The 23,815-nt window shown below is 40.0% G+C and overlaps 2 protein-coding genes across 2 annotated transcripts; both read left to right on the forward strand.

Moving 5' to 3' along the window:
* The first annotated feature begins 1,675 nt into the window (after positions 1-1,675).
* On the forward strand, positions 1,676-12,448 carry LOC149114102 (uncharacterized). Its single transcript, XM_089286706.1, has 3 exons — positions 1,676-1,854; positions 2,474-2,839; positions 10,800-12,448. The coding sequence occupies exons 1-3, from the start codon at positions 1,738-1,740 to the stop codon at positions 11,163-11,165; spliced, it is 849 nt and encodes a 282-aa protein (XP_089142832.1). The 5' UTR covers positions 1,676-1,737; the 3' UTR covers positions 11,166-12,448.
* A 5,850-nt stretch (positions 12,449-18,298) lies between these two features.
* On the forward strand, positions 18,299-22,857 carry LOC149114103 (uncharacterized). Its single transcript, XM_089286710.1, has 3 exons — positions 18,299-18,492; positions 19,566-19,794; positions 22,117-22,857. Exons 1-3 carry the CDS (start codon positions 18,392-18,394, stop codon positions 22,324-22,326), a joined length of 540 nt encoding a protein of 179 aa, XP_089142836.1. The 5' UTR covers positions 18,299-18,391; the 3' UTR covers positions 22,327-22,857.
* Positions 22,858-23,815: the final 958 nt, after the last annotated feature.

The raw sequence follows: 23,815 nt of genomic DNA on the forward strand, positions 1-23,815 counted from the left end.
AATTAATTTAATAGCACGTATTACGTGTTTTTTGAAATCGTATAGCCTTCGTAGCAGTAGTTTCCTTTTCAAGAGCACACGCAGCTTGTGAACGACTGGACTGCGAGGCGGAGGAGAAAAGTTGCGGCGAGTTTTTCGTTCCATCTCTCATCCATTCTACTTCCCAGAGCCTCTTACTCCAAGATTCTCCGCGCCTCTTGCGCTCTAAGAAAGCAGGCGACTGCTTCGCTGACTAAACCTCACGCAAAGTTAAACATTAAACCCTTAGACAGGGAAGTCCTTTATTTGAGTTAAATGGGACGGGTCGTTGGATAGCGTGTTAGTGTTTTAGTAAATTCTGGAATGCGTGTGTTCAACGATACCTGTCACCTTTAACCCTCTCGTTCTATTTAATCTCAACGTACGTGTTTTGGTATTTTTCCAGTTTTGTTGTTGTTTGAGATAACAGCCCTAAACTAGAACATCTGGCAATGATTTTACTCTGCGCCAGTGGAGCATTTACTAAATTAATAGACCAATTTCGATATATTCAAATTCAGCCTAAAACAATAGACCTTAGTACGAGGCTCTGGGGAATAAACCCCACAAACTCTGTAGTTTTTCCCGAGAGCTTCGCACTGAAGTCTATTGTTTTAGGCTGAGTTTTTATATATCGAAATTGGTCTATCGATTTGTTCATTAAATTCATGAAAAAGAATCCGTTCTTTACATTTCAATGCTGGAATGTATATCCAATGTATGTTCACAAACAAACATAAACATTAGGGTAGTGAATTAATTCGTTATGGTAATATCAAAGCGGTCCGCTGCTAGTTATCTTTTAACAAAGTTCTTTTCATTGCTGAAAACATTGCAAAGCTTTTGTGTATTTCTCAGTTCTGTACCTTTTCTTTGAAATTCAGTTTAATACACAAAACGTGGTACTACTGTTTGAAAGCTATTGAAAGAAATCATTGACTTCTGACACAGGAGAAATTTTAACCACAGTGAACAATTCAATCTCACCTGGTTTCTTTGAACTGACATTGTATCCCAGGACATCTTTTTAAAATTAGTTCTTATGACTCCTACTTAATATACTCTGTGTTTGACGTTTTGGCTGGTCTCCAATTCTCTCCGAGTCTTCTTAATCCTGTCGATCATATCAACCAAGCTGGAAATTTAAGAAAATGGTTTAAATGTTCGGCTGAATAGTGATACTCTTTTATCAAACAGAGTTGTTTAGCAAAAAAAGCCACTGCATAAAAATTCCTGATTCTCAATATCATTTTTCACACCCTCCATTTGAAGTACCCCATTCATGCCCAAATAAAGATCTACTACCCGCTTAAAACAATGGTAAAATGATGCAACCTCGTTATGTAGAACAAACGTTAAAATCTAAACCTCTCTTCTTTTACTGAAACTCTTGAATTACGGAATACTCAAAGTCCCTCCGAAAGAAGGAGACAGGAGGTAACTCCGCATGCGTGTTGGCAGCAAATGTTAGCTAAAGACTAAGCCTGCTGGTGGTTATGTTATAAGAGGTCTCCTTATGTCTTACCTTGATTAAAATCTCTTTACCAGGTTATAACCTCTGTTTAGAAAAATAGCGTCTTATCTACGCTGACTGGCATTAGAAGAAGCGTCTTAAAGGCTGAGCACATGCCATCACAAAACCAGTTACGAAACCAGTTCATACCACACAGACGTGAAGTTCTACTGTTATAAAGTGTTGATCGTTTTGAGTCTTCAAGCATGGCACAGTTTATGTATTTTGCTGCTTTGTTGGTGTTGTGTGGAACAGGGGACTCAATGGAAACCACTACCAGCCCTCAACAACAAAATACTGGCGATACCAAGGACTTATGTGAGGTAGCAAGTTGAATATTAATTGCCTTTTTTAACGAAAATCAATCAGTTGTATATGAGATGTAAAAATATTTTGCATGATTTACAGTATTTCTTATTTGTGGCAGTTCAGTATCTGATTGAAACATAAAAGGCATATGTCTCTGGTCCCACATCGAGGCTGATATACTCAAATAAAAATTTAGGCGAAGCGATATAAGAATGTTTACTTCCCAAGTCATAGTAAAGTCTCTCAAGGAATGTTAATGATGGCCATGTTACTCCCAGTAACAATCGGCTTCACAAACGAAGAAAACATTGTTATGCAAGAATTAGAGGAACATATTTGACCTGATTAAAATATAGATATCAAGAACGTGACTATTGTCTAGAAATTGACAGGATTTTATCTTGTCAAAGCAGACCCGCAAGGCCACAAGTCCACTAACAGACACGCTGATACTAACAGTACTGTAAAAACAAGTAACTGCTATCGCTAAAGCAGTAATTATAAGAGACAAAAATGCAGATCGTTTTTCATGCCACAATATCTATCGACATAAGAAACATCTTGTTCTCGTGTTGTTTAAGTTTCACACTGTGTTTTTTAGTCCAGTGAATGCATTTGTTGCTTTCTTCTTAGAAATCCATATCTACCCACGGATTTCCCGGTATTCCAGGATCCAATGGTATGCCCGGAATGCCTGGCATTCCGGGGCCACAAGGACCGCAGGGAAGAGATGGAGTTAAAGGACAGACTGGTGACAAGGGATCGCAAGGAATGCTGGGACAAAATGAAGGAAATGAAGGGCCTCGTGGGAAGAGCGGACCGCCAGGAATGATGGGAATAAAAGGAGCGCGCGGAACTGTGGGCGATCAAGGAAAAAAAGGCGATAAGGGAGAGAAAGGAGAAAGCGTGACAAGTCCTTCTAGTGTAGTGCCACAAACCAACTGGAAACAATGTGTGTGGAAAAATCTGAATGATGATCGAGATAGCGGTAAGATCAAGGTAAGAGTAAAATGTTCGGATTGCCAATGGTTATCGGCAAAATTACTTTTATCACCTAATGTAAGTTAAAATTCAGATTCAGAATTCGACAAAGATTTATATGAGAGAAAATCATGCTGTTATTAACCGAAATGTTTTTTCAGCTGGTCTCATATCATGGTGACGAAACTGATATTACATCTTTAAAGTGCTACTGAAACGAAATTTTCGTACACTCTTTTATTAGCCCAATCTGTAGTTTCAAACGTGCTTAAAATAATATTGAACTTTATTTCTGTCAAATCCTACCGGAAAGTGCTTTTTTTAGCTGCCGAAATCGACTTTTTGGAGCAAGACTGTGTCCGGGCTCTGGAACCGAGTTTATAGACCTTGTGACGTCACGGGTTGTATTCACGCAGGAAGCGCTATAAATTCTCTCTTGTTTTCACTTGATTTATTCAAGTTTATTCTTCATATTATATTGTCGATACCTACCAGTTTTCTACCTTGTAATTTCTGTCCAGCCTTGACAGGAAATACACATCATAAACGTTGAAGGGCGCCAAAGAGTAGATTAACCAAAATGAATGCTACAGATTAGAACAGCTCAGTATACTTTTCGAACATCTTGAGTATTCGATTGGAGACTTCGAAGACGAGTGTGGCAACTTTTATATCACGTCCTGAAGCCTAAACACGATATATCGTCGTCAGTTTTCATCCTGGTTCTGAAATTTGGACTGTCCCGTATATCTTATGTCTATTGACAAGGTTATTGCATCAAAAGTGGTAAGCGCATCAGCCATCCGCACAATCACAAAGTTATTCACGGTCTACAAGCTTTGAGTCGAGTACTTCTTTGCCCACAGAGAGCATCATTTTATGATACTACTTAACAATTAGATTATGAGCATTTCTATGAGGTGATAGTTGATGAGGCCCAAGGCCTCATAGAAATCGAGAGCGAATAATCTAATTGTTTTAGTAGAATTCTGACTGAAATTTACTTCAAATAACGGTTTCCAAGTACTTCTCGAAGTATTATTAAGCTTTGCGCCTTTGAAAGATCTCTCGGATTGAATTGTCATTTGAAATTAAAGTTGTGTACGCGCGTTCATCACTTTTTTCAATAATTTCAAGGTTTTTAATGTCAAGAAACCGTTAATATCTTTCTTTTAGTCTTCTCAGGAATTAATTTATCCACTTGCATCAAAATATTCCTTCGGAACTTTGTTAAAACGAAAACAACGTCGCCATTTCGTAGACGACCTCCGGCCACTGCACTCTAATGGCTGATAGTATACGAGTAGCTCAGCCAATCAGATTGCAGCATTTGCATTAGTATACTGGTAGAATTCTACTAATAAATGGTAGTTGTTTTGGTAGACAAAGAGTATCTTTGAAAAATTGTGATCCACAGCAGGGGTTGCTGTATCGCCGCATACGTATCAGTGTAAACAAAGCGGGAATTTCGCTTCTCTTTCACACGTATCTCCCAATTGCAATATTTCACGGCCGATGGATTACTTTGAGTTCTTTAGCACATACTTATGTCTATGAACTTCATTTAATAATATCCAAGTTCAAAGCAATTCGTTAAAACGTCACTAGTTTACACTCCTTTCGAAGGTTTATTAAACAGAATTTGAACTAATTCGCATATATGACCTTTCGCCGCCGACATTGTCACGCTCTCTCTCGTTTCCTGAAAACATACCTTGAGGGTCATGGCAGCTTAGTTTACCTTTATAGTTTTAAATTAGCTCCCCCCATTTTAAAGAAGAGCGTTTCTTAAATTGTTGCTGTTGTGATAACGTAGGATGTGGCAGATACAACTGGACTAAAGGTCACTGTAGCACAATCTCGTCCGCGGTGAAACTCACAAAGCGACCGGTTTCCTCGAAATGAAGCTACTCGAAAACTCAAAGCGTTGTTGCTGCGATTCGTGCAGCAGCACTCCGGATAATATTTTCAATAGCCGCTTTCTCTTGTTTTCATGTCTCTTTTACTTTATGAGTGTAGATATTGTTTAACTGAGCGCTGGCCATTTGACCAAGTGTCCCGATCATTTTGCGATTTAAGAAGTCGCATTCGTTTGTTTGCCTACATAAAATATCCTGGAAATATCCAGTTAAATAGACTGAAAAGCCCTGTTGGTGTCCACATGTTGGGCTCCCTGCGTAATACAGGCGAAATCGATCGAGGTTGCGGTAGTCTTAGCAAATTCAGCCGCCCCGCTTGATTTTTGCTAGGGCATGTCACGGCCAGTAAACTGGTACCGTTTAAGGCTAAGACATGTGATAAGACATGTGGCGAACATGCGAGTACCGGTATGTGAGCAGGCCATGTGAGGTCGTCCTTCCGCTGGATCTTTCTTTGACTTCTTTTCATTCAGTCGCCGTACGCTTCGCTATTATATGCTCTCAGCGTTAGATTTAAGTGAATTTAAACGCTTCGACGGTAGCATTTACCGAAATCTGCGGGAATTGTTCTTGTTTTTTAACACGACTTCGCTTTGGGATGTTAACCGAGGGAACACCAACATTTTTGATTGCACATGCTGATTAGTTGGTAGAGTTGGTAGAGCCGCGGACTTCTGTGTGGGAGGTCTAGGGTTCGAGCCCAGACCGGACCAACACTCAGGGTCTTAAAATAACTGAGGAGAATGTGCTGCCTTTGTGATGACATCTGCAAATGGTTAGACATTCTAGTCTTCTCGGATAAGGACGATAAACCGTAGGCCCCGTCTCCTGCATCTTCACGGTTATGGTCAGCAGGGGACGTTAAAGAACCCACACACTTATCGCAAAGAGTAGGGCATGGAGTTCCCGGTGTTGTGGCCTGGTCTTGTTCCGAAATTACATTGGGGGCATCTGTAAAAATAAATCCTCATTCGTTGTAAACTGCTCAATTGCAGTCTGTCTAAGACCCCCGCAAAGTGTTGTAAAGCGCATTGAGCATATGGAAATGCGCTATATAAATACCGTCATTATTATTATTTATTAGTTCCAGTCGCGACAGATAGCTCAGTCTCTATCCGGTCGAAATTTTACTGTCTGGAATCGGTGGAAAAGTACTCTAAAGGCAAGATCGAAAAGTCTGCGTTATTCATCAGGGGAAATGCACGAATCAGCCGCACGGAGTTTGTTTACGATAAACGAGCACGCGATTGCAAATGCTTGGTTAAATTTTTGTTTCCAGCTTAGAATAATGTACGTAATTTAATATTCTATGAAACTTCTGAATCTACAGAAACTGGCGGCGTCACGCAACGTATCAACAAATCGTGACCTCGTCACTAGCATGGACTTTGACATTATGCATATCTGACTTTAAAACCTCGGTTGCTGCTGAAAAATGTTGATTTTTAGCAATAGACAGAGGTTGAAAGTCAGCTGGTGAAATTATTTATTTAAGTTCTACATATTAAAGTGAGGGCGTCGAACGCACTCTCATAATCTCTGATTACTACTAGTTATTAAATGTTATTGGCCCTTCTATTATTTAGTTGAGTGTGGACTGAGTACTAGGTATTATTAGACGGTGCTTGGCGTGTTTTTGTTGGAAGGAAGGAGAAGGAGATTTGATTTCATGGACGCTTGGTAAGGGTTTTGCATTGAACGGAGTTTGAGGAAACCATAGTGTTGGGGTGACTGAGATTTGTGTTTGGCTCATTTTTTTTTATTGCTAAACACATAATTATTTACATTGCCTTATTCTACTTACAACACGACACAATACTTAAGTTACTTACAATACACTACATTATTGTTATTATTATCATTATTATCATCATCATCATCATTATTATTATTATTATTTCTAACGCTTTTACAAACGTCACTTACAATACATCAAATAAAAAAAAAAAAAACTATTTACAATACTTGGCATTACCTTACTTACTTACAATACGCAATAATTACTTATTATGACTTACACATTACGTTACTTAAGGAGTTACAATACAGCGTAATTACTTAATTATAGAAAAAAACAAACAAACAAACAAACAAACAAACTAAAAAAAAAAAAAGACCTCGCAAAAAATTACTGAGGGAAACGCCTTAAAGGGTGAGAAGGAATTTCCACTTCTGTTGAAATTCCCTTTCATCATTCAACGTGGCAGCAATATATTTTTCTATCTCGATTTTATCCTGCACTAATGAGATGAAGTCGCTGAAAACAAACATAGTATTATTTAGAGCGTTGATATAAAGAAAGTATTTGCCTAGCATTATGAGGTGATTGAGGGTCAAACGGTGAGTACAGGGACGAGTAATTCCAAAAAGCCACACAATAGCAGCCCTGCGGCGACGCCAGGCGGTTCTTCGTGTCCCCATGCAGTGAAACGATAAAACGATGGAAGAGTTCCGTGTCCGTTTGATCCGCGAGACAACGACCGTTGAAATTAGCTTGGTAACCTCGTCATGTTGGCAAACCAAGACTTGCAGGGGTACTAGACAGCAATTTGTCAACCAAACTTCTTGTAACACCCTCCCTCAGGTCGAATTTACAATACAAAATAAAAATCGTACAGAACGCTTCTGCAAAATGGCTTCAAAACCAAAGAAACGTAAGATCAACGGCGAAAGCTCCGTAGAAACTGAGGAGATACAAACATTTTTGAAGTGGAATTCATGGAAAGTTCTCACGTTTATGCACCTTTGATTTGTTTGTGTAAAATATTCCCGAGCTGATAAACTGAATTTGCTTCAGATAGAGTATTGTGGAATTACGAATATTGTGAGGAAACTGTAATGGAAGGCAGCAAAACTTTGTTCAGAGCAAACGAAGAGAAAGAAAATGCCGCCGGCAAATTGAGCTCTGTTTTGCTCGGGAGAATTCTTAACGAATTATGGGGAGATGAAATTTAATTGGTGAAGCGAGAACCACGTAACTCAAAGGTGCATAAACGTGAAAACTTACCCTGACTTCCACTTCAAAAATGATTGTATCTTCTCAGTTTCTACGGAGATTGAGTCTAGTACCCCTGCGAGTCTTGGTTTGCCAACATGACGAGATTACCAAGCCGGTTTCAACGGTCATGTGTCGCGGATCAAACGGACACGGAGCTATTCCATCATTTTACCGTTTCACTGGGGACGCGAAGAGCCGCCTGGCGTCGCTCGCAGGGCTTCAGTTGTGTGGCTAGCGAATTGAAATGAAAGATCAACCTTTGCCCTTGAATTCTACGGTGGATTTGTGGCCCTGGGTACATTTTAGCCTAGGATTTTTGACTTCGTTCGGCAGGCTGTCCCGACCGTAGTGTTTGGCCTTGTCCTCTCTTTATGAAGGGAAAACCAGAATTCACAAAAGGCTGTTAAATCAAGTTAAATCGGTAAAATAACCACACCAGGATCAAACAACACACTTATGGAATAAGTTAAGCCATTTATATTGAGAATTTTCACCTTTAACTACCTCCATGGATATCTTGTAGAAAATCTAGGGCTTGCCACAAGTTGCTCAAAAGTTGCCCCCAAAAAAGTCAAAAGTTGCATTTTGTAACGAAAGTTGCTCAAAAGTTGCTCCAAAAAAAGTCAAAAGTTGCATTTTGTAACGAAAGTTCCTCAAAAGTTGCTACAAAAGGCCATAACTTTTTTTTGTCTCTCTCTTCTATTATTTGGTCTGATGCAAAAATATTCAATTTTTACAACAAAGTAAAATTTCTGAGCATTTTTTTGCAATTTCGCGTTGTAACCAGCGTCGCTGAATAAATTTGTTCACAAACGTATGAGTAAATACTACGCATCAATATCAATGTGACAATATTAATCTTGTAAAAGTTCTATTATGAGCCAATAAAATTGTCGTTGCTTTTCACAGTCAATACCTCTAACCATTATCATTTTCGCTGGAGTACTCAGTCTTACCCCCACTTATGCGGCTACCCTCAAAGGATCTGAATGACCTTTGTAACCTGAAACACTCGAATCAGTGGAGCGTGAATCTTCGTCCGCCATTTTGGATTTTCTTTAAAAAAACCGCTGACCTAACAGCCCGGCTGCATACATCTTTCGCCCATGATCTGCCCCAGGGGGGAGGAACTGCTCTTTTTTTCAGAGGAAATTCACAAATTGTCTACTGAAACATTGTAAAACTGGAAGCATGGCCAATTATAGCCCTAAAAGCTGCTCCGATATTTAGAAAACTAGAAATTGCTCAGAATGCAAAAAGGTGCTCGAAACAAAAAAAGTTGCTCGAAATACGAAAAGTTGACAAAAAGTTTTCGAGCAACTTGTGGCAAGCCCTAAGAAAATCCCATACAAACCCTTATGATTCGATGCCATCTAGTGTTGCTTGTGTGGTTCACAGAGAGAGCTTGGGCGGCCTGTGTATCTACAGACGTAAACTTATTGGGCCTTGATGAAACATCAAGCGTCGTTTACAATTCAGGCGAAACTCAAACTTGCAATTTTGTTTTACTTTTCGGTCGCGATAGACTGGCAAAAAACTCACCCAGATTGACTCACTCCTCTAGATTTAAGGGTAGCTCCTTACACCACGTTAGCCTGCGAGCAGGCTCACCTTTGAGTCACGCGCGAGCGATGATGGGTGAAGCAATCCGGCAGGGTAGAGTCTGGTGAAGAGGCGTCAAGAAAGTGAGCCTGCCTGTATCGACATTTTGTTCGCCGATTTGCCCAACCCCCGCCCCCACCCCACCCACCCACACAGCAGGGGCAAACTACATCATGAGCGCATGCACGCAGTCACGTGTTCGCCGTATAGTTTGGAAGAAAGTGTGTATGATTTCTGCAAAGCTGGATGTATTTTGACCCGCTAGCTTTCGACAACTAGTAACTAAAGCCTGAGTCATCGGGAAAGAATGTTTTGTAGCTCGGCGACGGCGAATGGCCATGAGTTGTGGTAAGAAAACAAATTTTTCTTGTAGCTTGGCAACTGGCTATGATGACCCTCAGACCTGTGCCAAAAGATAAATTTTCCGATTCGTAGCTCGGCAAATTCATTGGTTGTCAGAAAACAAACTTTCTGTGTTTTGTAACTCGCTAAAAGGCCGTGTTTTGTAGTCAGAATGGTTAATTCACCAACAACACGTAAAATTCGAGCAAGGTCAACAAATACAAACACAAACTTTAAAAACATTTCGCGACGCGCTGTCTTGCAGGGTAACTGGTGAAAACTTTATTGTCTCAAGAAATATTTGTTACAAGTGTTGGCGATCTGAAATTGAGTTCTAAGTATCGCCAACCATTCAAATTCCTTTCCTGGAAAATACTTTGTCCAGTACAATCCACTCTGGGCAAGGACCCTACCGTTCCTTTCCTTGTTATGCCGGCTTTTCTTCCTTCTGTGTAATTTTTTTTGAACCCAAAATAGGCGGGGGGCTGTCTCCTAGATTCGCTAAAACCGCCCCTGAATTTCCAAACATTCTAAACACAATGTATTGCAAACGTTAAGCGGGCAACGAAACAACACGAAGGCGTTTGCCCGTTTACCAGCATCATCAAAGACCAGACCGCCAAAGCAAGGTCACTTGGAATCAAGTGTGTGTCCTTTCTAGACGTAAACTTCGACGGTTTTTCTTCGGCAAAACTTAGTCAACAACGGATATCAGGCCTGCATGTTGTTATGAAAAAGATTTACAATTTTCCCGAGAAATCTGAGCTACCAAAGTTCATACTTCCGGTGAAAATTAGTTGCCTATTTTTTCTGCGGTTTCCGAGGTGGAAATGAAAAATTTGCAGAGGTCAGAGCAGGCTCACTTTCTCGTCTCGCGGCTTGGCCGCTCGCGCTTTTGTTCCAACGTCAGCCTGCTCGCAGGCTGACATGTATGCAGGCTAACATGTATGCAGGCTGACATAACAGCAGGCTAACGCCACCCTTGACACTTTCTCCCACGGAGCCAACAACTGATGATCGGTGTTCAGTTAATCCCAGTTAATGATACAAATCTAGCCAAAATGTGATGAAATTTATTTATTTGAGTTCTGACTTATTTTACTTTCGTTTGTTCCAGGACTGCTCGTTTAATAAGTTGCAGTCTGATACTGCGGTCAAAGTCTCATTCCAGGGAATAATGAGAGTCTATGGTTCTTTTACTAAGTGTAACCGGTGGTTCTTTAAGTTTAATGGTAACGAATGCAGTGGACCAATGACAATCGAAGCTGTTGTGTTCAACAGTTGGCCATCATCTGCTGGGAATCCCAATCTTCATCATCATCGATCCTTTGAGGGATACTGTGAAAACATCCCACAGGGCACGGTTAGAGTGGAATTATGGGTAGGATCTTGTCCTAGTGGCGATACTTTGGGTGACGCTTACACTGGATACATATCGGTGTCCCGGATAATGATTGAGGAAGTGTCTAGGCCCCAGTCCTAAATAATCAGTTCTCATTATTGAGATTGTCGCTACTTATACTCATGCTTATATTAAGTTATTGTAGTCAGAACTGATTTTTTTGTGGGTTTTTGGTGAAACTGTTTTAGCCGTACGAATGGGTAAAAATAAGGCCATAAATGTGATCAGTGTAGTATAAACATTTTCTAAATTAGAAAATCAACAACAATTCACGAAATGCATGTAATCTACTTTGCATATGCACTTTACTTATTAATGATGGGAAATTAATTTTATTCCGTAGTATTTGCATGTAATACCATTAAAATAAATTCTAAATTGAGCAAGTCAAATGTGTGTTCCAAAAGCTCGGTGTGATGGCTACTCCACAGATTGTAGTGACATTGCACTGATGACTAAACAGTGTTTTTTTCTCAATGTTCCATGTTACCGTATAATTTCTCAAAAACAAATTTCCACATATTAAGTTAAGTTAGGCAAGTGATTCGAAAAATTTTGAACGATACTCAACACGATAACCTTCATTTGGCGCGAAAATATGCTCGGATATCTGTCCTTGAACAGTATCTATTCCTCAATGCTCACGGTTTTCCTCGAGCTACACTCTCGGAAAACTTTTCCCTTCTCAGAACAGATAATGTCTGCGGAGAAATATCCTAGCATATTTCCGCGCAAAATGGAGGCTACTGTTTATTTAGAGCGGTTTTCAATTGAGTGTCGTAAAATCAAAACCAAAGCAATCAAGCTAGCCAATCACAAAGGACACAGACAATACAGTGATCCAATCAAAACTCGAAATTATTACATCGACGCAAAACGCGGGAAAACCTGTGCGAGTAAGTCACGTTTGGTTTTGGTTTTACTTCTGATTGGAGGAAAAAATGGCGCGAGTTTTTTAAGCCAATCATATAGCATGGTAGTGCAAAACTAATTACTTTTCGACACTCAAGTAAAAACCGCTCCATGAAAGCTTTATATAATTTAATTATAGCTTCTTTCACGGATGCATTCAGTTAGTTGGCTTGTAGAGCGAAAATACGGCAGAGCGACGAAAGGAGAGAAAGGCTTGGACCACGCTTCTCCCCTATTCTTTCGGTTGCGCCCCAACTTACTGTAGCTAAATTAATTGTGACTCTCCCATTGATTTCTATTCGCAGTTAACTAAACACAGCTGACTTATTTCATGGGGAATCATTACAAATTTTTTCAGTTTCATTTTGTATGTTGTCATTTTAAAAATAAATTTCGTGTTGTAGTACTAACAAGGTAAATTTTAAAAGAAAATAAAGGTTAAAAGTTTACAAGGTGGTACTCGATGGCTTTAACGAGGTCATCGTGTAAACGAGGGGTTTAGATATGAAATTAACTGAGCTTTTGTTAGGGACCAATGTGTTGTTTGTGTAAGCGGGCGGTAATAACCAAAAGGCGAGATTAAATTGTGCCGGCATTTCTTTTGTCACTCTATAGCAAGAAGGTGCGTGCACCTTAATTAGTATAATTAGCCGATCGTTCCCACGTTCGGTCGACATAGTTGCGTGGCCCGTGCAACGGCGATTTGCACATCGTGGAAAGATTCGGAAGTTGTTCAACGATCGAGGAGAAATAATAAGTAACCTTATGCACTCAACTGGGAGGCGTGGTGGCCTCATGGTTCGTCCGGGTTCGAGCCCTGGCCGGGGACATTGTGTTGTGTTCTTGGACAAGACACTTTACTCTCACAGTGCCCCTCCCCACCCAGGTGTATAAATGGGTACCGGCGAACTTAATGCTGGGGTAACTTTGCGATGGACTGGCATCCCATCCAGGGGGGAGTAGAAATACTTTTAGTCGCTTCATGCTACAGAAACCGGGATAAGCTCCGGCCTGGTAGGCCACTTGGCTCGTATTCAGACTTTACCGTTTTTGTCTATGCACTCGACTAGCTTTCCCCGCAACCGGAAACAACAGTGTTGAAATCGCGTAAGCTGGCTATAAAAAGTTACGATATACCTTCGATAAATCCGCCGAGAAAATTGATGGAAGAGTATTGCTTACTAGCCCCCATGTTACAGCTTGCGATTTCCTTGGCTTCGTTGAATCTTTTTTTTCTGAAACTCTTTACGAGAATCTTCCCGTTGCACGGGCCAAGCAGGTCGATCAATGAAGAAAACCACTTTGTGTAAGAAGGCGACAGAGTTACCGGGCTGGACCTCCTCGCTGATTGGCCAGAAAAATATTTTTCTGACCAATCAGCGGGACGGAATTCGACCACTTCTGGAGCTGGATCGGTAAGAATAAGTTCCCAGGGGCTCATCAGCTCTTGAAGTAAACTTCCACCCGAAAATATCGCTTCGTCCCGGCTAGTAGCCCCTGGGTCCCCGAAAATGTGTCATGACTCACGCGTCTGGAAAACCCATGAAACGGAGACGTTATACTTCTCAGACGAATAATATTCTTCTAGTTAAATACGAGAAAAATAAAAGAAACCAAATTGACTGAATTGAAAATCTATATATCAAATCTGTAATTAAGCGACCAACCTGAATCTCTCTTACAAGGACTTTATTTGTCAGCGCAGAAGTTTTATGCCTCTCTTATCTACCTAGACGCACTTAAGGCAATTCCTCTGAAATAAAAGTGACAATAGATTTTTTTTCAAACTTTGTCCACTGAATATTTGTCATATGGTAACTTCAATTTTGAAACAAAAAAGGGGGGTGCCCATGCTCATTAAGGAATAGTAAGGCATTGAAAATGCCTCATTTTGGCATTATTTAATGCTTATTATAAAAACGCATTCCCAGTAATTGTAAAATCTTTGTGAGCCCAGACTCATAAGAAAACGCATTAAACTACAGTCAATACATTGTGTCGGAAACAAATGAACATTTTAAGTTTGACTCAGACAGAAAGCTAAATCCTTGATTAAAATTTGAACCAAATTTCTCGACGTGGTTACCGATTGTAAAATAGAAAAGAACACAGTGTATCTGTTATTTCTTATTTATTAAATTTTCAACAATAGAAATTAGATCAGTCTTTTCTCACGCGAAGCTTATGATTAGTTGATTACAATGACTGGAAAAAAAATTGGGGTGCCCGTGCTCGTTAGTGAGCTAGAGCCATTTTTTAACTGAAAGAGCTCAATATCAAGGCAAATCCGTCATGTTTTCAACATGCGCGTGCACGAGCGCGCGCTTATGACGCCATAAATATGCGCGGTAAGGATGCGCAATGCAAATGTGAGGAATGACCTTAATTCTCGTCACATCATGCGTTTGAGTCACATTATTCCTCTTCCTGGTAAATGCAGCCTTTAAGGTCAAAAAGGACTTTTCGTCATTTATGATAATGATGATAATTTATTTTATACATCGCCTTTTCCCAAGGAACCAAGGACACTCTACATTAATAGCCATGGTTAGAAGAAGCCATTTTACCTAGGGAAATACAAAATCTGCCTCGGAAAACTTTTTTTTTGGCGAGTAACCTATTTTATCTCGGGAAAAGTAACCGAGGTTTAAAAGCAATATGGTTTTCACTACGTATAATGATCCAGGGTTTGTAATTTTAATTGAAAAGTCTATGATGCGTACCTGGGTAAGTCTCTCGGATGATTAATAAATAAGAATGGCGGGGAGATATTTGTGCTTCAATCCCTCGTCGTTACACTTTCTCGCCCAATTCTAATTTTAAATTTCCTCGGCTTCGTTGAATCTTTTTTTCTGAAACTCTTTACGAGAATCTTCCCGTTGCACGGGCCAAGCAGGTCGATCAATGAAGAAAACCACTTTGTGTAAGAAGGCGACAGAGTTACCGGGCTGGACCTCCTCGCTGATTGGCCAGAAAAATATTTTTCTGGCCCATCAGCGGGACGGAATTCGACCACTTCTGGAACTGGTTCGGTAAGAATAAGTTCCCAGGGGCTCATCAGCTCTTGAAGTAAACTTTCGCCTGAAAATATCGCTTCGTCCCGGCTAGTAGCCCCTGGGTCCCCGAGGGTGGTCATGCCATTGCCGTGAGTTCATCTGACGTTTTATAATGCGCCCCATTTCCGTATTTACTAAACGCATTATTCCTGGTCTTCTTACGTAAATACCGCCAATACGTCTACCATTTTTGAAAAAGTTCAATTTGATCGCATGTATAACGTGTATCATGTGGGAGACAACAGCGGCAAATCGATCCAGCTGGCAACAGTCCATTTCCACCGGTACTGCGATGTTTAAAGCAGAATGGAGACGCAAAGCCGTAAGGAAACATAGAGAATAAAAACGCCGCCTTGCAGCCCCTCGTCCACCGACCACCCTCCCGTGCCCTCACTGCCCTCGCAAATTCTATGCAAGGATTGGCTTGCTAAGCCACCTCCGAGGCTATCGAAGAAGAGGATACCGTACTGTTAGACGAAATTGATGTTCGGACACGAGCCAACGCCGAAGACGACGACGACGACGATCACGTGTTTCTTGAAAATCGTATAGCCTTGGTAGCAGTTGTTTCCTTTTCGAGAGCACGTCAGCTTGTAAACGATAGGGACACGAGGCAAAGAAGAAAAAAAGGTTATGGGGAGTGGGTAGATTTTAAATTCAGTCAAGTTGGTTTGTTTTAAGCGTCACGCATTACTCGTCTGTGAAATATAACGTGTCCGCTTCATGAGTCTTCCAGACGCATGACATTGTTGAGTTCGTCTGACGTTAATTAATGCGTCCTATTTCCGTATTTACTAAACGCATTATATATTTAGGACGCATCTAAATACGGCCAATGCGCCTCTATTTTTTTAAAATTCGATTTGTGGGGGCGGCTTGGTTAGGGAAATAGATTTGTAATCCGGCGGTCTGGGGTTTAAATCTTCCTTCCTGCCACTAGATAAACTTCGGTGGTCCTGAACTCAAATTCTCCACGTCTTGTAAATAGCCAACTGGTCGGCCTCAGTTTCAGTTCTATTTACAATATTTGTTTCTGCATTTACAGTGCTCAATTAGCACAGCAGTGCTAAATATCATGAAACTGAGACACAGTGACATATCTATTTATTCTTATCACGTGTTTCTTGAAAATCGTATAGCCTTCGTATCAGTGGTTTCCTTTTCGAGAGCACAAGCAGCTTGTGAGCGATTGGGACATGATGCGGAGAAAAAAAGTTATGGGGAGTGGGTTAGGGGATAAAAGCACTCTCTTCTGCCTCATCTCGTACTTTTTGTTCCGTTCTTCCACCCCTTCTTGTTGGCAGGGTCTCTCATTCTCAGATTCCACGCACCTCTTTCGTTCCAAGAAAACAGGCGACTGCTTCGCTGACTAAAGCTTACAAAAAGTTACCCATTTTAGAAACCCTTATACAGGGAAGTCCTTTATTTGAGTTAAACGGGACGTGTTGTTGAATAGCATTTTCGTGTTTTAGTAAATTCTGGAATGCATGTGTTCAACGAAAGCTGTCACCTTTAACCCTCTCGTTCCATTTTAATCTCAATGTATGTGTCTTGGTATTTTTCCAATTTGATGTTTTCTCAGAGATAACAGCCCTAAAATAGAACATCCGGCAATACTTTCACTCTACACCAGCGGCACATTTACCAAATTGCTTTAGGTGTGTTCATCACATTTATCAACAAAGAATCCCTTCTTTACATTTCAATGCTGGAATATATATCTGATACATGTTAAGGAACAAACATTGGCCTTGGGGTTGAAACCATCCATAGTGAATTAAGTCGTTACGGTTACATCAAAGCGTTCCGCTGCTAGTTATCTTTTAACAAAGTTCTTATCCCTGCTGAAAACACCGCAAAGATAATTAGTGCATTTCGCAGTCCTGTGCCTTATCTTTAAAATTGAGTTTAAAACACAAGACGTGGTAATCCTGTTTGAAAACTATTATGAGAAATCATTGATTTCTGACAGAGGAAAAATTTTAACCATAGTGAACAATTCAATCTCACCTGGTTTCTTTAAACTGACATTGTGTCGCAAAACATCTTTTTAAAATTAGTTCTTATGACCTTTACTTAATATACTCTCTGTTTGACGCTTTGGATGTTCTGCAATTCTCTCCAAGTCTTCTTTCTGACCCTGTCGCAGAAAATAGAAAAATTGATCGTATCAGTGTCACGCAATTCAAAATAGATCAAAATAAAAATCAAAACCGGTCTATAGATAAAGTCCAGAATCTGGGAAATGAGAGAAGGTAAGTATGCAAAGACTCTCGCCAAAATTCTGGTCACAGCAATTTTTCTTATGCGAGATATGCGGAGATATTTTTTACCCAAATTTATAGAGATTTGTGTGGAGACGTCATGCTGGTGCCCATCCGTATGGGCACCAACATGGCGGCCGGAAACCAACAGTAACATCTGTCACTGAGTTTTGCTACAAAAGCGTGAATTTATCCCTCGAAGAACTCTAAAGCATTAAAATAACACTTTTACTAAGACATGAACTGTTCAGATAGCCAAGTTCCCCGAAATAAGTCACTTTTTAACCATCATGACAGCTCTCTTGGCTGTCATGTAAATGCCGCGTCACGCAAAAGCTTAGAAATTCAAGCGCTGTGTATCACAAAACCAAGAAACCATTCGGAGCAAAAATTTGTATGAATATTAGTTTTCAGCTGCTCTAATACATCATTTAAGTAAAATCTCAGGAAGATCTATAGTTTTGTAGTTCGAATTTTGGTGACGTCATGTGAAAACCAGCTATTGGTTAAAAATGTTCCTCTGAATAGTATTACTCCTTCATTAAACACAGTTGGTTAACCCATAAAAATTCCTGATTCTCAATATCATTTTTACACACCTTCCATTTGAAATAAGTACTCCATTCATGCCCAAATAAAAATCCATTTCATGCTTAAAATAATTGTAACATACAACCTCGTTATGTAGAAAAACCTGTAAATTCTAAACTACTCTCCTTTTACTGTAACTCTTGAATTACGGAGTAATCAAAGTCCCTCCGAAAGAAGGAGACAGGAGGTAACTCCGCATGCGTGTTGACAGCTAATGTTAGTGCACGACTAAGCCTGCTGGTGTGTCTTACCTTGATTAAAATCTACTTACCGGGTTATAACCTCTGTTTTGAGAAATTGCGTCTTATCTACACTGGCTGGCATTAACTTACATTCCAATATGACACTAGAAGACGCGCCTTAAGGGCTGAGCACATACCATCACGGAACCAGTTGCGAAACGAGTTCATACCACACAGACGTGAAGTTCTACTGTTATAAAGTGTTGATATTTTTATCTCTTGAAGCATGGCACAGTTTGTGTATGTTACTGCTTTGTTGGTGTTGTGTGGAACAGGGGACTTACTGGAAACCACTTCCAGCCCTAAACAACAAAATACTGGCGATACCAAGGACTTATGTGAGGTACAAAGTTGAATATAAATTGCCTCTTTTAAGGAAAATCAATCTGTTGAATATGAGATGTAAAGATATTTTGCACGTTTTTCTAATATTTCTCATTTCTGGCAGTTCAGTATGGGATCAAAGATAACAGGCATCTCTGGTCCCGAGGCTGATTACTAAAATAAAAAGTTGAACAAAGCGATATAAGAATGTTTGCTTCCTAAGTCATAGTAAATTCTCTCAAGGAATGTTAATGATGTCCATGCTGTTTCCAGTAAGAGTCGGCTTCACAAAAGAAAAAACATTGTTATGCAAGAATTAGAGGAACATATTTGACCTGATTAAGAGAGGTGCAGGATGACACTCAATAGGTCTGATATAGACATCAACAAAGGTGTCCGTTGTCTTGAGAAGATTTGTTCTTGTCTAAGCGGACCTACAAAGCCACAAGTCAAATGACAGACACGGTGATACTGAAATAACAAGTGACTGATACCGCTAAAGCAGTGAGAGACAAAAATGCAGATTGTTTTTCATGCTGTAATATATATGGTGTTGTTTAAGTTTAAAATTGTGCATGTTTTTCTTTCTTCTTAGAAATAGGTAAGGTAAGTCTGTATACGAGCCAAGTGGCTCATCAGGCCGGAGCTTATCCCGGTTTCTGTAGCATGAAGTGACCAGGAGCATTTCTTCTCCCCCCGGATAGGATGCTAGTCCATCGCAGGGTTACCGCCGGGTACTCATTTTTATTCCTGGGTGGAGAGAAGCACTGTGAGAGTAGAGTGTCTTGCCCAAGAACACAACACAATGTCCCCGGCCAGGGCTTGAGCCCGGACCGCTCGCTCCGGAGTCGAGCGCACTGACCATGAGATCACCGCGCCCCCCAACTCTTTCTGGAAATAACTCACAGATAATGCTTCAAAGAAATGTCTGTGTTACTATCAGTAAGAGTCGGCCTCACAAACCAACAAACGTCATTGTTGTGTAAGAATTAGAGGAACACATTTGACCTGATTTTGTTCTCGTGTTGTTCAAGTTTCACACTGTGTTTCTTAGTTCAATGAATGCATGCGCATTTTTTGCTTTCTTCTTAGAAATCCATATCTACCCATGGATTTCCGGGTATTCCGTGGGAAGAGCGGACCGCCAGGAATGATGGGAATAAAAGGAGCGCGCGGAACTGTGGACGATCAAGGAATAAAAGGCGATAAGGGAGAGAAAGGAGAAACCGTGACAAGTCGTCCTAGTGCAGTGCCACAAACCAACTGGAAACAATGTGTGTGGAAAAATCTGAATGATAATCGAGATAGCGGTAAGATCAAGGTAAGCGTGAAATATTCTGATTGCCAATGGTTATGGGCAAACTGAATTTCTTTTGCCACCTAGTATACGATAAAATTCAGATTCAGAATTGGAGAAGGATTTATGTGAGGGGGAATCAGAATTTTATCATCCAAAGTCTGAGTACATATGCTGTTATCAACCGAAGTATTTTTTCAGCTGGTTTCATATCATGGTGACGAAACTGGTATTACATCTTAAAGATAATGAGAAGTGGAATTTGACTTGCGTACTGGAGTAGTGAGCAAGCATTCACATTTATTGTTTGATCATTACTTAGCAAGACAAGTGTGACATAAGAATCTTTAACGAGGAATAAAACACAAACAGCGGTGATAAACATCTTAAACTTACGCATTTTAATAACTTGACGTTTCGTATGCTACGCAACATACATTTTCAAAAGTGGAATAAAGACCGTTACAATTTTTGAAAACTATATATGAAATGTAAATAAGGGGTCTGGAAACGAGATTAAGAAACATCTGTTTCTTAACAGTAAAACAATAAAAGCCTAAGCTTATTAATAAAGTATCAGCTTCTCACTGCTGACGTTTACATTAAGAGCCGGCTGAAGTTCTTGGATGAGCAAAGTTTCTTTAATTTTACGATCATAATCTGTTTTACCAGAAGCTAGAATATCAAAATGATCCCACTTGATGTTGTGACCTGTGGCTTTTATATGGTCGGCAATGGCTGATGTGGGGTCATTCTTAGTGAGAGCCCTGAAATGTTCCGTTTTCCTGTCATGAAGCCGTCGTTTTATTTTGCCTATGTAAAAGTCACTGTAGTCCCAGCAAGCAGCTTTATAAATGACCTTAGATTTCTGTGAACGATTTAGACGGTCCTTGTATTGAAAGGAAGATTTGATTTGGCGAGTGCTTTGAGAAATTATCTTACAATTTCTGTTCATTTGTCAATCTTAAATTGTAACGGTCTTTATTCCACTTTTGAAAATGTATGTTGCGTAGCATACGAAACGTCAAGTTATTAAAATGCGTAAGTTTAATATGTTTATCACCGCTATTTGTGTTTTATTCCTCGTTAAACTACGATGGCCCGAGAACAAAAGCCTTTATAAGAGTCTCTGTTACGTAGTCCACATGCTATATTAGGGTGAATCGTTCATACTATCACACTAAATACACAATTTTAGTCCAAAATTAAGTCGAGGCCCAGGTTTTCTACAATAACAAGCCAAATCATGAGAATGGGTGAAAAATGGAAACGATAAGCCAAAAATAACACGCACAAAACCCTTACCGACTGTTTCGTTCTAAACAGGTAAACAATACGTCATGATAATAAAACATCTACGTCTACTTCTTTAGTTCAGCTATTTGGTGTTTAAGTTTGGCGACTCAAAAATTCAGCCAAGAGTAAGCTTTCTAACACGTGACCAAGCTTGCCGGATGCGGGTCCGCAATGGGTGCGCAACGATATTACCACCTTACAGAGTATTAGTCTACTGATCAGTGGCGAGATCGTCCAACTGGTATCTGGTCATAGATCATCGATTCAACTCTTTTTGGCGCTCAGAACTCAAATATCATTTTCTGTTTAAATTCAGCGGGGACAAGTTCTTCATTATGAAATTTTGTCGGCCCCCTGCTATTATTGAGTGTGGGTGGGGACTGAGTACTAGGTATTATTAGACGGTGCTTGGCGTGTTTTTGTTTGGAAGGAAGGAGAAGAAGATTTGATAGTTTGAGGGAACTCAATCTACTCCTTGTGTAAAACATAAGACCACAATGATATAACGACGGTGGTCCTTTTGTTGACATTTCAGTGTAACGGAATGTACTTCACTGAAAACCGAACGCTTTTTAGGAGGCCGGGTGCTTACCATTTACAAAAACCATGCGGTTGGAAATTTCAGGCATAAACATGAAACAATTAAATTCGACGTTGTGGGAGAGGGAATCGTTATAAAGTATAACCACATCAGCTAGAGAGACTAAAAAGAGCAGAAAAATAGTATCACCTCAAATCAGAGCCCATATTTTCTGAAGCTTTCCAAATGGAATGGCGCGAACCATTTGATTTTCCAACTGGAATTTCCTGTTTTCCCATGTAAATGGTAAGTATTCCTGCAGTACTCCCAAAAACTCACCCAGATTGACTCACTCCTCTAGATTTTTTAAGGGAAGCTCCTTACACCACGCTTGACACTTTCTCCCACGGAGCCAACAACTTATGATCGGTATTCAGTTATTCCAAGTTTATGATACAAATGCAGTCAATGTGATATAATTTATTGATATGAAGACTGACTTGAGCTTATTTTACTTCCGTTTGTTCCAGGACTGCACGTTTAATAAGTTGAAGTCTGATACAGCGATCAAAGTCTCATTCCAGGGAAATATGAGAGTCATAGGTTCTAGAAAGTGTAACCGGTGGTTCTCCAAGTTTAATGGTAACGAGTGCAGTGGACCGATGACAATCGAAGCTGTTGTGTACAACAATTGGCAATCTGGGGATCCCAATCTGCTTCATCATCGATCATTTGAGTGATACTGTGAAAACATTCCACAAGGCACGGTTAGAGTGAAATTGTGGGTAGGACAGTGTCCTGGCTATACTTTGGGTGACGCTTACACTGGATGGAAATCAGTGTCCCGGATAATGATCGAGGAAGTGTCTAGGCCCCAGTCCTAATTAATCTCTTCTCATTCTCGAGATTGTCGCTGCTTAAGCTCATGTTATTAAAAGTTATTGTCGTCATTACTGAAATTTTTGTCCGTTTTTAATGAAACTGCTTTAGGCGTTCGAATGGGTAAAAATAAGGCCATAAATATGATCAGTGTAGCATAAACATTTTCTAAATTAGGAAATCACGCAAAAAATTTACGACATGTAATCCGCTTTGCACGTTGACTTTGTTTAATTATGATGGGAAAGTAATTTTATTACATAGTACTTGCATGTAATACCTTTAAAATAAATTCTTAGTTAAGCGAGTTAAATGCATGTTCCAACAGAACAGATTTTACTTGGTATGATTAATACTGCGCGTGTTACGAAAACTATTTGAAGGATAATCAACACGATAATAATAATAATAATAATAATAATAATAATAATTTATTTCTAGCGCATTACATTAAAAAATCTCAATGCTCTTACATTTGGCGCGAAAATATTCTTGGATATTTGTCCGCGGACATTATCTGTTCCGAGAAGCGAGCAGTTTTCCGAGAGCGTAGCTGTGAGCTTTGAGGAGCAGATAATGTCCAAGGGCAAATATCCGAGCATATTTTCAAAATAAAATCGAGGTTATTGAGTTTATTATCCTTCAAATATTTTTCGCAACAAGCGCATTTTTGAAAATTGGGGAATATGCTCGGATATCTGTCCTTGAACGTTATCGTTCCTCAAAGGTCACAATTTTCCTCGAGCTAAGCTTTTGGAAAACTGTTCCCTTCTCGGAACAGATAATGTCCGCGGACAAATATCCGAGCATATTTCCGCACAAAATGGAGGCTACTGTTTATTTAGAGTGGTTTTCAATTGAGTGTCGTTAAACCAAAACCACAGTAATCAAACCAGCCAGTTACAAAGGACACAGACAATACAGTGAACCAATCAAAACTCGAAGTGATTACATATAGCTGATGCAAAGCGCGGGAAAACCTGTGCGAGTAAGTCATGTTTGATTTTGGTTTTACTTCTGATTGGATGAGAAAGTGGGCGAGTTTCTTTTAGCAATCATGTAGCATAGTAGTGCAAAACCAATTACTTTTCGATACTCAAATAAAAACCGCTCTATGAAAAATTTATAAAATTCAGTTGTAGCTTCTTCCACGGATGCATTCAGTTAGTTGGCTTGTATACGTAGCGCGAAAACACGACGGTGCGACGAAAGGAGAGAGAGGCTTGGGGCCCTCCCGCAGCGCGCTTCTCCCCTATTCTTTCGGTGTCGCCCCAACTAACTGAACGCCTTAAAGAGGCTAATTAATTGTGACTCTCCCAGTGATTTCTATTCGCAGGTTGCTAAACACAA

The sequence above is a fragment of the Orbicella faveolata genome, unplaced genomic scaffold, assembly GCF_042242905.1.
Source record: "Orbicella faveolata isolate gen_17 unplaced genomic scaffold, um_ofav_v1 contig_14, whole genome shotgun sequence".
Taxonomy (NCBI): Eukaryota; Metazoa; Cnidaria; class Anthozoa; order Scleractinia; family Merulinidae; genus Orbicella; species Orbicella faveolata.